At 47.1% G+C, this 14560-nt stretch overlaps 1 protein-coding gene across 3 annotated transcripts; it reads left to right on the top strand.

Annotated features, from left to right (window-relative positions):
* The first annotated feature begins 108 nt into the window (after positions 1-108).
* CCDC92 (coiled-coil domain containing 92) lies at positions 109-14529 on the top strand. 3 transcript variants are annotated; one of them, XM_027689353.1, is made up of 5 exons: positions 4686-4864; positions 5024-5143; positions 10702-10848; positions 11141-11182; positions 11866-14529. In XM_027689353.1, the coding sequence occupies exons 3-5, from the start codon at positions 10719-10721 to the stop codon at positions 12639-12641; spliced, it is 948 nt and encodes a 315-aa protein (XP_027545154.1). In that variant the 5' UTR covers positions 4686-4864; positions 5024-5143; positions 10702-10718; the 3' UTR covers positions 12642-14529. The 3 variants fall into 3 exon arrangements, with proteins under 3 accessions (XP_027545152.1, XP_027545154.1, XP_027545153.1); XM_027689351.1 differs by lacking the exons at positions 4686-4864; positions 5024-5143 and adding an exon at positions 109-209; XM_027689352.1 differs by having other exon boundaries at positions 4686-5143.
* The last annotated feature ends 31 nt before the right edge of the window (positions 14530-14560 follow it).

Here is a 14560-nt window from a genome sequence, read left to right as displayed (position 1 = left end):
CGCGCCCCGCCCCGTGCGCGCTCCCGCGCGGGCGGGCGGGCGGGGCCGCGCTGCCCCCCCCGTTGCCACAGCGACGGGCCCGGTGCCGCAGCCGCACCTGCGCCTGCGCCGCCGCCCCCGGTGCCGGTGCCGCCGGTCAGTGCCGGCCCCGCGGGGCGCCCGCGGTGCTTCGGGCGGCGGCAGAGGCGGACCCGGCTCGGGCTGAGCAGGTGAGGCGGCTGAGAGGCGGCCGAGGGGCTGCGGCGCGCTGTGCCCTCCGCCCCGGCCGGCTGAGGGGGCGGCGGCGCCATCGCGACCCCCGGGGCTGAGCGTGGGGCGGGGGAGCGGCATCGCCGCGCCGGGAGGGGGCTGAAGCCTTTCCGCCCTCACACGAACCACCGGGGGACCCTCCCGGGGGGCGGCGGGCGGGGGGTGTCGCGTTAGGCGGGGCTGCCGCGGGCCCGGGTCCTGCGCCGGCCGGAGGAGCCGCGCCCCGGGGCGGGGGGGATGTGCCGGCGGTGAGGAGCGATCGGATCCCCCCTCGGCCGCCACCCATCCTCCGGGCCCGCGGTCCGAGAGCCCCCCGGGCCGGTCAGACCCCCCGGGCTGGTCAGACCCCCTGGGCTCGGGGGCCGTTGCGGGACAGCGAACAGCGCGGCGGGTGCGGCCCCGGGCCGGTGCGCCTGGTGCTGGCGCTGGACCAAAGCGCCTCCTGAGAGCATCGAGGGCTCTGTGCCGGTCACTGGAGCACAGAGGATGCGGGGGCTGCCCTGCCCCTCGCTGCACCCCCCGTCTGTCCGTTTGTGCCGGCTCGGGGGCAAGGACGTGTCTGTATTTCTGTCTGTGCCCGTCGCCCGCCCAGCTCAGCTCAGGTTTGGTGGGGCCGCTGCCCCCGCCCGCGCCCACCGGGGCGGGTCTGACACCGCATCCTCCGCACCGTTCGCGGGCTCCTTTTGCGTCGCACCTTTTCACTTCGAAAAGTGACAACATTGTCGCCTCCATTAGTAGCACGGGGCCTGCAGAGGGCTGGACGGGTGGGTTGTGTACGTTTGGGAGTGGGTAGGGAATAACCTTGGTTTGAGAGGAGGAGGTTTTTCCTTCCGAGGAGAACGCCTGTCGCTTGTGGATATGGCAGCGGAGAAGTGCAGGGCGTCCTCAGACACGGAGATGCTTCCAGACGCAGTTTCCCTACGCAGGACATGGGGTGGGACAGCGGGGAGGAAGGAGGGGCCCTTCCCGCCCTGGACAGCAGGGAATGCGCCTGAGTTTGCCTTGGTAAACTGGGTAAAGCCGAGACAGTGAAGGTAAATCTGAACACCGGCTGAGGCAGCGCCGAGGGTGGAATTGTCCATTTTGATCTGCATTGCAGGTGCATAGGAAGCATCCAGGGTACTTGTTGGCTTTGCTTAGATGGTAAGATGCTTAAGCTTAAAAAGCTTTATTGGTGCTTTTGCAGTAGAAATAATACTCATTAATTAAAAAATAAAAAGACAAATGGATGTGGCTGTAAATACAGTGCCTTTTCCCATATAACTTGCTCATTGGCAAATGTAATTCTGTAGTGCTTTATTATGACTGAACCTCTGGGAGACGAACATTTATGCTCTTAAACTGCACATCACTTTTTGGTTTGACAATTTAAAGCAAGTGCTTTATGAAGAGATAATGGCTGACTTGTAATGTTGTTAATTTTTCAAGCTTTTGGTGGTACTGGGGTTCCAGCAGTTCTTGTTAGTGAAACAACAAAGATCAGAAGGTCATAATAGAGGAAAGTATTGGCTGCTTAAGTAGAAGAAAAAGAATATTGGCTGAACTGATGCATGAACGCTTGTTTTCATCCTGTTGTCATACTTCTCCTGAATATATTTGTAAAGTTTCCTCCCTCATGCCCATAGAGAAGACCAAGGTCTCATGACCAATCTAGATGCTCTGTGTAGTCCAGTAGTTGTTGCAAACTCTGGAACAGCAATCATTTCACTCCTTACGGTTGTTTCCTTCTCATCAGATTTCAGATGTAGCTGCGTATTTTCAGGGCTTTTAAACGATTTTTTAAAGTGCATTTTGTAACTTGAGTTACAAAAATCACCCGGTCCCTTAGTGTGCCCTAATTCAAGAGGCTGTAGGTGTTAAGGGCAATATATTTGTTCATCCAGTTCTACCACATTAGTCAATCCTTTAACTGCAGTAGGCAGGAGACAAACTCCCTGGTGCTGTTATTCCAGAATGTGGATCCTAGTGTAAAGTAAAATATTTATTGAACATTATAAACAGAATAATAAAAGGAATGCATTGTAATAAACTAGTTTGCAAGTTTACTTTTGCTACTGTGTTAGACTTTGATTTTTAGGTGTCTCGTTTCTGTTTAGTGGCTTAAAAATGGTGGTTTAAAGTAGCAGTGCTGTGAAGGATTGCTTTTATATCCTCGGAATTCACAATGTGTTGGGTAAACACAGAATACTATTATGTAACTCATTTTTTTACTCGAGTTCATGTTTAACGTCATTTTTCATAGTAAAGTTTAAAAAGGTAGCAGTTGCAGTTTATTTTGTATAGAGAATAGACATCATCTTTTTGAAACTTTATGGTGCTTAAGAATTATTTTGCTGACAAGTGACACTTTGTGTATATATTGATGTAAGTCTGTCTGTTAGTAACTAAAAGTGGTGGCGTTTGTTGAGCAGCAGTTTACTGAAAATCCAGCAGTCAAATAACTTGATGCTTTGGGGAAAATGGTTCAGTATAGGACATAGTTTTTTTTCTTACTGCTGGTTTAGAAAGCAAAACCACTGCTGAAGAAAGGAAAATCTAGGGATTGTGGTGTTGAAGAAAGAGAGGTGCTTTGTTCTTCTGCAGCCTCGTTCATGTTGCGGCAGCACAGGGTGAAACCCGGAGTGGCTGTGAGGGGTTGAACAGCACAAACACAACTCCTGGTGGGGCTGCCAGGCTGCTGTTCCTGACAGGGACGTGCTGCAATGAGCCAACCTTGTGTAACCACAGCCAGGACTCCCAGGAGGGTCTGGCAGAGCCTGTGGGTCCCTGGGAACACAGTCCGAGGTGTCCAGGACCTGGGTGGGGCTGAGGTGGGAAGATGCCCTTTGTTCAGGCACAAACCGTATCACCAGGGCTCTGCTTTCCTCTGCTGAAACAAACCCTCCCCTCCCTTCTTGTGCACTAATCTAATGTATATCTGAAAAGCATACGAAGATGGCAAATAGTGCATCGAGTAGAGCCAAGTTGGAATGTTAGTCCCTGATTACTCCGTGCTGTCCCTCACCTCCAATTCCTTCACCTGCTTGAGAACACCTGGCATCTTTTTCCTGTCTGGCTGTAGGATCTTCAATGATTCTGGGCCTGATCCATCTCTGTGCTCATTTTTAAGTGATGTAAAAAATGTCTTCCTCTAAACCAGGATGTCCAGCAGTGTGATAAATGGGTGTTAGTCTGTTTCCATGTGATCAGTGAATAATTTAATCTAATAATGTTTACAGTTATATACCAGGTCATTTCTCCCGGTGATGTTAAAGAGCACGATACTACAAATGGGAGCAGTAGATTTGTTTACTGCTAGAATTTAGAGGCATGACAAAATATTGCTGAAAACGATGTCCTCAGAGTGTATCAGAACTTCTGCAAGCTGTTTGTTGGGGTGTTTTTAAATAATCATTAAAAAAACCCATTTCTTTGTATTGCAGTTTCTTTCCTTCTGTTGGGGAACGTGTTTGTTCTCACTTCACTCCAAGAAAACCTTTGGTTTATGTTTAAAATATGAAAAATACGTTGCTGCTTGTTGGTTTAAGCTATTTGATTGAGAGCTGGTATTTAAGATCAGTGTTATTTAAAAACAATGCTGGACTGAAAACTGTTAAATGTCATGGCTTTTCCCCGAACAGAATGATGGCTGCCTCCAGAAAGGCTGAAAATATGCCAGGGAACAGTAGCTCCCTGTAATCCGAGCCGGTGCCCGGAGGGAGGGCACAAAAGGCAGAGCAGATCGCATTTCTGTGGAGCAGAGGTGCCGAACTCGGGAAGAGTCTATGTGTGGGGAAAAACCGTGGGAATTATGTCAGTAGTAGAAGTGTGCCTGTTTGCTTTCCATCTTCAGGAAAGCTTGATTTAAGCTGCGTAGCTTTATTGTCTCAGTCTGAGATACCTGAGTTATGTAAGGGAGGGTATAAAGCACCTCTGTTTGGAATCCTTTGTCTTGGCATCCTGTTTAATACACAAACAAAATCTTGCTTAATAAAGGACTTGGCCATAGGTCATCACCACTACCAGATTTCCTTCATCAGCAGCTCTCAAAACCTTTAGCAAAGTGGAGACCAATTTTTGTATGTTTGATCATAGTTGCTGTTCTAAAATAATAAAAATCGATGGCTTATGAAACAGCATCACAAAATGCATTAGAGGAAAGTGTCTCCTCGGCCTGTTACACTTGCCTGGAAATAGTTGTGCAGTTCTGTAGAGTTGCTGTTAAAATAGCTGCTCTCTGTAAATGAGCTCTCAGGACAGATTGATTTAGCTTGCTGTAAGGCTTCAGTGCCTTCTGTTTCACAAATATTCCAGGTAAACTCTGAAAATCGCCATTTCTGCATTTAGGAATTCCATGCAGTAGGAGCTCAGCTGAGTGCCTGGAGTGGTGCTGCAGCAGGAAGCAGTTCTGCCTGTCCCACCCCCCTGACCTGCTTTCAGATTTTATTTTTTATTTTTAGTTTTTGCACCTTCCTCAGGCATTTCCAGTGCTGCACAGTGAACCCGTCACCTGAAAACAGGCAGTGGAAAAGCCAGTTTGTTTTCAGACACACCAGTTCCCTGACCTGGTTCACTGAATGACCAGGAAGGTGATTTTGGAGCATTTCAGAAATGCAACACAAAATTCTACCTCGGTGTACGTGAGCGGGGTGGGTGAAAGTCACATCTGGGCTGGGTAGTAAAATAGTCACACGTCTGTGTGATGGTGGGTTATTGTCCTGTTGGGGAGGGGGAAATGCCCAACCAAGTCACTTACTTGAAACCAGCTCAGTAATTCTTTTGGTTTGCGTTTCAGCAAGCTTCAGAAAGGCCAAATTTTTAAATTACATGAATGCATTTTCTTCAAGTTCTGGTGCAAGTTACACATTACTGATCATAGCACATAAAATAAAAAGGGGGGACACAGTGTTCATAACTGAGTATTTTGATATCTGAAAAAAGCCCTTGACTGTTCCATAGTATGGTGTGATTTCTAAGCATGACTCTGGAGTTATACTTAGCAGATCCTTGTACCCAAACCTCCCACAGCCCACCTTGCCAGCTTAAGTCCTGATTCAGCTTTAACTGAAGCTGAAGAACTTTTTTCAAAGTCATTAAGAAAATAGAATCAGGCTCGATTTTATGTGTAACATTGATACTGTGTTAGTCTGGGAGAACTGAATATTAATTTTCTTGTCATTCTCCTTCTGACAAAAGAAATTGGTTTACTAGAAAGACTAACAGAATCACAGAATATTCTGAGTTGTAAGGGACCACAGGATCATAAAATGTGTCTGCAGTTTTGTGACTGCCTCATTGTGATTGGGATGGAATCTGTGTCCTGTGGCTTTGATGGAGGTTATATGAAAATAAACTATTTTATCCTCTGAATGAAGAGGTGAATAAAATAGAAGAGCCATTCATCAGGAGCATGTGCTAGAGAGCAGAAGGGAAGAAACCTGTTCCTCTACATGACGGTGTAGCCTTGCTCATGAGGGCTTTTATGGTCACTTTAAACAAATTATTACATGGACTTCATCGTTGTTAAAGGGATTCTTCTGAAGCAGTCAGTGTAATTTAGGTATCACCTTCTTTGTTTCCCTAAAGTGAATTAGGCCCAAATTGGGTCATTTTCAGAGCTTTCTACCATAGTAGGCTATTTGTTCCTGATGGCTGTACAGCCATAGCCCTGGATACCCTGGTATGGGTCACGGTAATTGTGTCTGTGTGAAATGCCACTGCAGGAACATTTGGTTTGGTTCTCTAATAGTCTCTATCACAGTAGTGATTTTAGCATCTGATTACTTTTAGAGTCTTCCATTGTGACAGCTCCAGGGGTGAGTGGTCTCAAGGACAGAGAAGGCTCCATGTGAGCTATTTCTGTCAGTCCTGACTCCAGGTGCACAGTCGGGCCTGTGAGTGGTCAGCAAGTTCTGAGCAAAGTACCAGCTGGTTCATTTGGAGCATCCACAATTAAATCATTCCTACCAGGACGGCGTCCACTTCATTATTCTTCCCGCTGCCACACCAGCTGCTGTAGGAGTAACAAAAAATCACCTCTTACTAAAGTAACCTGCAATTCCAGGGACGTTCAGAGGTTCACTGTAAAGAGTCTACAGAATCTCTGATCAGAAAATGATGGGGAAGCCAGGCAGAGAAACCACTGAGCAAAATAGCATCAAAAGCAGTAGAAATGGAAAAGGAGCTGAGAAAGCGAAATTATGTCCTCCCTCTGGGGGACAGTGGCACAGTTCCTTCATCCCCTTCGTTGTCTCCAGGAAAGAACTACTAATTTTAGTTGGCTTAAAACACATGGACAAAAAGAACATGAGAACAAGTTATTGGGTCAATAATGGCGTGTGAGCATTGTTACATTTTAATGCAGAAGGCAGAGGAGGAGGGGGATAAAGGGATAGAGGTGTTGCTGCAAGAGGTGCTCGTTACTGGTAAGGGGGCACTGGAGAAGGGGAGGGATGTCCAGAGGTGGATGTGTAGGCCAAGCAATTGTCTCAAAAGCTTGATTTAGCAATGCTTGAGCAGTTGAAGTGGTTTAGTCTGATGCACAGGTGAATGAGGGTTGAACAGAAATCTGAAACTGTGAACAGGCTGGTACTAAACTGTGTTATTGCTGGATCATGTCAGCAGTGGTGTCATAGAATCAGTTTGGGGGGGAGTTAAAGCAAATGTCCAAGCAGAAAGGTAGCCAAGCCCTTGAGTTGGGTGTGGAGATTGCAGAGTCTCTTTTATTATGTCCTTTGAAAGGAGCTGAGCAAACACTTTGGGAAGGGCATATGTCTGGAGATGGAGAGCTGATTTAAGCAAAGAACAGAGTGACTCTCAGCTGAGCATTTCAGCATTAGAGCTGTGTTTCTTAGAAATGCTTGGTCAGTTCAGTGGCAATCTTTAAAATGGGGACTGGCTAAAACTTTGAAGGTTCTTCTGAGAAGAATCCTGTGTTCTTATTTAGTTCTTGAAATTTTATTTTGTTTTGCAAACAAATGGCATTTTGGCAGCTTTTGTCACATGTGGAGGGGGCACTGGCCAGATAACAGTTGAGAGGATAATACCTGCCTCCCATACATGTTCCAAGGAGATTTGGATATGTGTTGGTAGAGAGCCAGAGCAGCTGCTCAGGTGATGGTCACCCCATCCCTGTAAAAAGAGGTTATTGTGTTCTGTTTGGTGGATACCGAACAGGAATGAAAACGTTAAATAACTGCGTTGTTTGGGCTTCGTTCCAGTAGCTTCCCTTGGACTGTGTGTGAGGTCAGAGATGAGCATCTCCCTCCTCCCATCTTGCAGCAGGGTATGGAGATGCTCTGATTTTATGCAAAGGCACCTGATATGCAGCCAGATGCTCGTTGCCTTGAAACATTTTGAACTCTCTCCAAATACTTGAGATCAGAAAAGGCCTGGAGCTTTCACATCCTCTGCAAGGCAAGATGTGGCTCTTCAAAAGTTAGCAACTGTTTATGGTGAGCATGTGAAGAAGTTGCATTTTGAAAGCTCTTATTTAATATTTTTCCTTTTCCATTTACAATTTATTTATTTTTGTTCCCTTTTGAAGGGAACATGCAATTGTAAAACAGACAGCATTTTTAAGGTGAGCTTACAGGAATGATAATTTAAGTTCCCTTCTCTGCTTTACTGGAAGATGAAGGCTTAGGTAGGTGCAGTCAGGATTAAGTGTTTCATTTAATGTTCCCAAAGGAGTTTTGTTTGACTCATTCCATTCGTTCCTTGGCTATATTCAGGAGAAATTATGAATTTGGGGGAGTTGAGTCTCAATCTTTGAGAGCTATATTTAGAAACACTTGGTGGTGTGGTGGTCCTGAAAAATGAGAAATTGGGAGTGTCTTAAGGGTGGAATGCAGTGTACTGTCTGGGTAAAGCCTGTGGAGCTGTGGCAGGTTGGACACTATTGGTGGTTAGGGCCAGTCCTGCTGCCAAAGAGGTGTGTCCCCATCACCACTGAATGCTGCAGTGCCCCTTAAATGTTTTATCATCCTTCCCAAATGCCACGTGCATTCCCAGGGGACTTTGCCAAGCTCTGCATTGCACTGTTCCTTCCCTATACCAACATAGCAAGCTTTTTTTTTTTAAGTTCCTTTGGAGACAAGGGTAAAGGGGGGAAAACCATAGTGACCTGACTTTGTGTGATGTGTGCAGTCCCAGGTTTTTCCCAGCACTGGCAACATTTATCTGAGGTATCCAGCTGCTTTGGGAGCTGTCCCACGATTTCCATGGTGGGAGGTGAAGGTTGCTCCTCTAGTCTATAAAGGGCACCGGTGACTTCTGCATTTTGCTGTTTCTCTTGTGCTTTTTGAGCTTCTTGTTTCAGAGAGCCCAGGATGAAATTACCTTAGTGCAGTCCCAGGACTGCTCTGTAGGATTAGCTCTTGGAAACCCCAATGGGAGATGCACCTAAAGAGATTTTTATTTTTTCTTTAGCCTGACCCCTCCCAAGACCATGTTTTCTGTCAGATCTCAGCTCCCCCTGGGAGCAGTTGTTGGATGTGATTTGTGGCTCTTCACATTACATACCAAGAATCAGCAGGTTGAGAGTTGTTAAGGAACTGGGAGTAGCTGTAAATCCCACTAACCGACCTGCCTGGAATATAGGTTTCTTGATTAAGAATCCCTTCTGAGCCTCTGTGTCAGAGCTCCAGCTCTGGCTTTATTCTGCTGTCATAGCCAGGGGGTCAGAGTGGGCATTTAAGAATTGGGATGATTCCGTAAAGCTCCCGTCTGTCTGAAGTCAGCTTTGCAAGCAAGATGGTGTCACTTTGAAAATGTACCACAGCTAAAATATCATCAATCCTTAGAATGAATGGTGCCCCACAGTAACTGCTGTGACTGTGGATCCATCCCCCTTCAAACAGCTCCCTGACACAGTGGGCATGAGGGGCCTGGTGTGGCAGCAATGGGGTGTCCCGGGCTGGGGATGGCAGTCACGGCTCGGGTGAGCTAGTTCAGAGCCATAAAAAAGATCCTGCATGCACAACTTGGTTTATTTCTTGTTTAGCCACCCCAGAAACCTCTTTTTAGAATGTCTTTGGTCCATAATTTTTGCTCGTTTGCTAACGATGGTGATTGTGAAAGGACCCGTTCCCTCAACAAAGCGCAGTTGGCACCACTACCCACATTCCTGGGCACTGAACTTTGATCTCTGTTACAAGGTAACCAAGAGCTGTTTGGCTCTTGCACAGAACTGGATTCCTTAAGCATCTTTTGCACCTTTATTTTTTTACAAACAAATATTTGTTTCTGTAGGGATAAGTCAATAGAAGACGTGTCAGTTCAGGTCACAGGTGAAATGAGGAAGGCTCTGTGTGTGTGTGAGTTCCACACCATACCCCCGGGGGCTTTAGTGCATTCCCAAGGTGCAGGAGCACAGAGTTGGGTTCTTTTGGGGAATAAAAGTATAGAATTAAATGCAGGGCTGTGTTATGATTATGAATAACAAAAACACATTACTTTCTGTGAGCTTATGCTCTGCCAGTTTTAAACTGGTAGAAACAAATTTTTGTCATAAAACTACATACCAAAAAGAGCCCAGTGGAAAACATTTGCCATGACAAGGCAAGCCTGTTAAGGCCCATCTTGTGCACATGTTGCAATGCCATTGCAGGTGGTTGTCCAGGCAACAGGAGTCTTGACTCTTCACTTACCTTTGTAACCTAATTACTGGAATGGTTTTTCAAGACTGTGCATATAATGGAATTTAGCCTTTCCTACTGTAACCATTGTTGCCTCATCAAGAGCAGTGGGAACGCTGGCGGCACAGGGATCCTCAGGGATGCCTGTCAGCATTGTACAGTTACCCATTTCTGTCTTTGAGCACTGCTGGAGCCAAGGCCTGGTTTTATAAGGCTGTTCCACAAGGAGAGCCCAATGATGTAACAGGTTTCCATGTACTCCTAACATGAGCAAGAAAAATCTGTTTGTTTTCTCTTTGAGTGAAACATTGTCATTGTCAGTTTTCTTGTTCCCTCTTGGGCCTGGTGCAGGACCAATCCTGCTCCAATGCAGCCGAGGAAATGCAGCAGCAGCCAGAGCTTCCGCTGTGCTGGTGCATTTAGTGCTTTCTTCTGTGTTCATGTCAGGGATGCTACCAATCCCTCTGTCCCTGGAGGTAAGTGGAAACTCCCTAGTAAGGCAGGGACATACTAACCCATTCCTTGGAACTCCACTTTTAACTTGTAACAGGATTAATGACTTAGACTGTCTGATGTTAATCCCTTAAATGTGTTAACTCCAAACAAATGAGTTCCCTGCGCTGCTCTGGCCTAGGGTATAATTAGGCTTTCAGTCAACTTAGAGCACTTCTAATCAAAATAGTCCTGAAACTGAAAAACCTTTTGTGGCATTTGCTGATGACACATCAGTACATTAACAGTAGAACTCAGCCATTCCTGCTGATCCTGGCAGAGCGAGGATCTCCATATGGACGAGGTAACTCACCATGACAGTTCCATGTGTGTTCCCTGGCAGGGTGACTGTGGATCACAATGGCCACCTCAACCCTGGAGAACCAGCTGCAGAGTGCCCAGAAGAACCTGCTGTTCCTGCAGCGAGAACATTCCAACACCCTGAAGGGGCTGCACGCGGAGCTGCGCCGGCTGCAACAGCACTGCACAGGTACCCTGGGGGGTGAGGGCTCCCCTGCCCATTCCTGCTCCAGTCCTTTCCCAGAAATGGACTAACTGCTTCCTACTTCAGCAGTGAAACCTCAGCAGCAAAGCTGATAGTTTGGCTGTTTTACACATTTGTTACTTGGTAGTGGATCTTGCTTCGGGTGGTGGGAAGAGATAGTTCGGTGTTTACAAAGTCTTTCATTGTAAATCTGCTCACCAGGCAGTGTATGGGGTGTGGGACCGGGTATGGGGTTTGTGGTGATGTTCTAACAAAAATAAACAACTTTTCTCCTCAGATTTAACCTATGAGCTGACCGTAAAGAGTTCGGACTGGTCAGGTAAGGAGTACATGGCATTTTTCTTGTAATGTTCACGTTCAATTTCCTCATCTTTTTCACTGCCTTTATTTTTTCTGTTATAAGTGAGTGAGGTACTTTGCACTGGGATGTTGAACTTTATAAATTCTAAAGGTATTATAAGCATAGTTTTCTACTTTCCAGACTTATTGTTATTTATGAAGTAAACGTCACAAGTTCTTTACCAAGGTCACACAGGAAAACTGCGAAAGAGCCAGGAATAGAGTGTGGAAGTGCTGACTCCACTAGACAGTCAGTTCCCTGTGTGCTATATGGGAACACAGGACACAAATTTTAGGGGCAGAAGAGTGAAACTATTTTTAAAACTTAGGTGAGCTGGTGCTGTAATTACACCACACCACAAAGTTTTTATTTTTTTTAATATATATATACACATACATGCATATATATATATTATATGCACACATATATACACACTAGATCCTAGTTATTTTACATGTGTTATGTTAACAACAGATGAAGCACAGGAATAAAATACTCCCTGAGAGTAACCTCCCGGCTCAGGGATTGTGTGGGATGGGTATTAGCTGAACTTAGTCTTTTGGATTCCCCTTAAGTCTTTGGGATGGCAAGAGGAACCCTATTGCACTGTTTTACATAGTGGCTGTTAATGTGAAACACTTCTGCTTTTCCTGTTCTTGTAGAAAGTGGTAGTTCACGAAGTGATGAACTCAAAAGTAAGTGCAAAAATCTTGAAGCTCAGCTGAAAATCAAAGAGGCTGAAAATAGTGAATTATTGAAAGAACTTGAACAAAAGAATGCGATGATAATGGTGCTGGAAAACACTATTAAAGAAAGAGAAAAGAAGTATTTGGAAGAGTTAAAAATGAAAAGCCATAAGCTCAACATGTTGTCCAGTGAACTGGAGCAGAGAGCGAGCACGATCGCTTTCCTGACCTCTCAGCTGCACGCGACCAAGAAGAAGCTGATGAGCGCCAGCGGGACTTCAGAGGGGACCCCGTCTGGCAGCCCCGTGTTGTCCAGCTATAAACCATCCCCTCCCAAAGACAAACTTCCCGACACTCCGCGGCGCAGGATGAAGAAGAGCCTGTCGACCCCGCTGAACCCCGAGTTCGAAGAGGCCTACAGAATAGGGTCGGAGAGCAGGAAGCTGGTGCTGCGGGAGCCTGTGGATGCCATGCCCGATCCCACGCCGTTCCTGTTGGCCAGGGAGACGGCAGAGGTGCATCTGATCAAGGAGAGGCCGCTGGTTATTCCACCGATCGCTTCGGATCGCGCGCCCGGGGAGTCGCACAGCCCGGCCCGGGAGAAGCCGCACAAGGCGCACATCGGGGTGGCCCATCGCATCCACCACGTCGCGCCCTCCCAGGCCCAGCCCGAGGTGGAAACGCTGGCAGTGGATCAGGTCCATGGAAGCAAAGTGGTCAGAAAGCACTCGGGGACAGACAGAACTGTCTGAGTACACCATGGAAACGCTGTTCTGTGCTGGTTGTGCACTGTGATCCTGTAGGGTGAATAGCACCTGCGGTGAAGTTTCTTTTGATGCCCCATGCATGCCAAACTCCTTCCAGGTACATCATTAATACATTTTGCTCCTCTAACGAAACCTCCTAGGACTGTGTTCATATGGCAAGGTATATAACCACTCCATGCTGTGGCCAAATCAGGGGGACCTGACCGCTTGCTTCCGAGCGCTGCTCCCTTTAGTGTAACTGCACATGTGGACAGAGGCACGGGCTGCGTTAGTGAGCGATGGTAGAGAACAACCTGCACTCAGACCTCAGCCCCACGTGTGGCTGTGAACGTGTGACCTGTCAGAGGTTCTGTTGTCGTCCCTGTGTACGTGAGCACACCATACCCACCACTGAGCTCCGTGGCAGCCACTCTCGCAGCAGCACTGAAAGTTGTGCACATGTACGTTCACTTTAATGACCTAAGGACATCCCCAGAGTCCCAGCAAGCACTACTTGATTAATCCTAAATACTTTGGTTTGTGGCTTTAAGTAAAATATGGGTGGGGGAAGCACCGTTTAAAGGGTTAATGACCCTCATAGAAAGAGTATGAACACTGGGTTGTTTTGGGGGGGTTAGTTTGGTTTTGGGGTTGTTTTTTTTTAATCAAATGGCTTCATGACACATTTTATGCTAGTCAGTACACTGCACTTATAGCACCTTCCATACAGCTCAGAGCTCCTTTTCCAGGGAGGAAATGTAACTGGCTATCCAATATGGAAATGGTTCTTTATGCTCTAACCTGCACTTTTTTGTAAAGGGATTATTTTTTGTTTCCTAAAGACCTTAGTCTTGTTCTGGGCATCATCAGACAGTGCTGGCTGCTGCCAGCTTAAAAACCTGAGCTGCCCCTCTAAAATGTGAGTATTTACTTGTAAGCGATGTAACCAATTCATACAGGAGAACCTGGCATCCTTGACTTCTGTCCTTGTGGATCGGGATGGACTTGCCTTGCACTTGCCCAGATTCCCCTACTCCATTCTAGTAAGCAGCTGTTAGACTACTTGATTCTTTTTTATTATTTTTTTTCCTAGGAAAGAAAGGCATACTGGGAGCTGGGAGGATATGTAATTTGGGGAAAGGAGCACAAGTTTGACCATTTTTCTTACATTCTGATCAGCACCTCCAGCTCACCTCTGCTTCACTCTTGTCTGCAGCCTCTGAGTAGGACCAGCAAGAAACATTGGCTCCCAAATGCTGCTAAGCTTATGATGTGCCTTTAAAAATTTGGAACGCGTATTCTCTGTGACAGCTGACGAAGGCTCCCTGCCTGCCCTGTCCCCACCCCTTGCCAGCTGTAGTCTGCCCCTCCTAAGCTTTTTCTGCAGCTGTGTTGGTGTGTGTCTCCCTCCGGAGCCTTGGGCCCCTGTCGGTGTCCCCGGAGAGGCACTGGCAGGATGGCCAAGCTGTTCCCCCACTGTGGTACCGCTGGAATCCCGCGCAGCATGACCCTCCCAGCAGGGCTGATCCCGGTCCGAGGGTGTGACCTCCCCACCCCTCTGTGCCCTCGCTGTCCCAAAGCCCCAGACCCGCCTCAGCATTGCGCCTTGCTGGCTCGGTGGTAGGAATTTGTTTCACAAGTGGTGGGGAGGGATAGGGGAAAGCTGAGTCCTTGGAAAAGGGTGGGCTAAACCAAGTTTGTTCCTCTGAGGTTTACTGTTTTTACGTGTATTGCATTAACCAGCAGCGGGTTTGGTTACTTTCGTTGTTGTCACCATATTTTTATGGTGATCTGTTGTATGAGTGACCTGCTTGTTGGAGGCTGGTGGGAGGCACCGCTTCCAGGCACCACAGAAGTGATGCTTTGGGCAATTAAAGACATTTCTTACAACCATCCAGGCAAACCTTAGTCTTTGTGTGTGTGAG

This window comes from Neopelma chrysocephalum, unplaced genomic scaffold (genome assembly GCF_003984885.1).
Source record: "Neopelma chrysocephalum unplaced genomic scaffold, ASM398488v2 Primary Assembly neopelma1_77, whole genome shotgun sequence".
Lineage (NCBI taxonomy): Eukaryota > Metazoa > Chordata > Aves > Passeriformes > Pipridae > Neopelma > Neopelma chrysocephalum.
The sequence above is the reverse complement of the archived record's forward strand: the minus strand, read 5'-3'. Positions and strand labels throughout refer to the sequence as shown.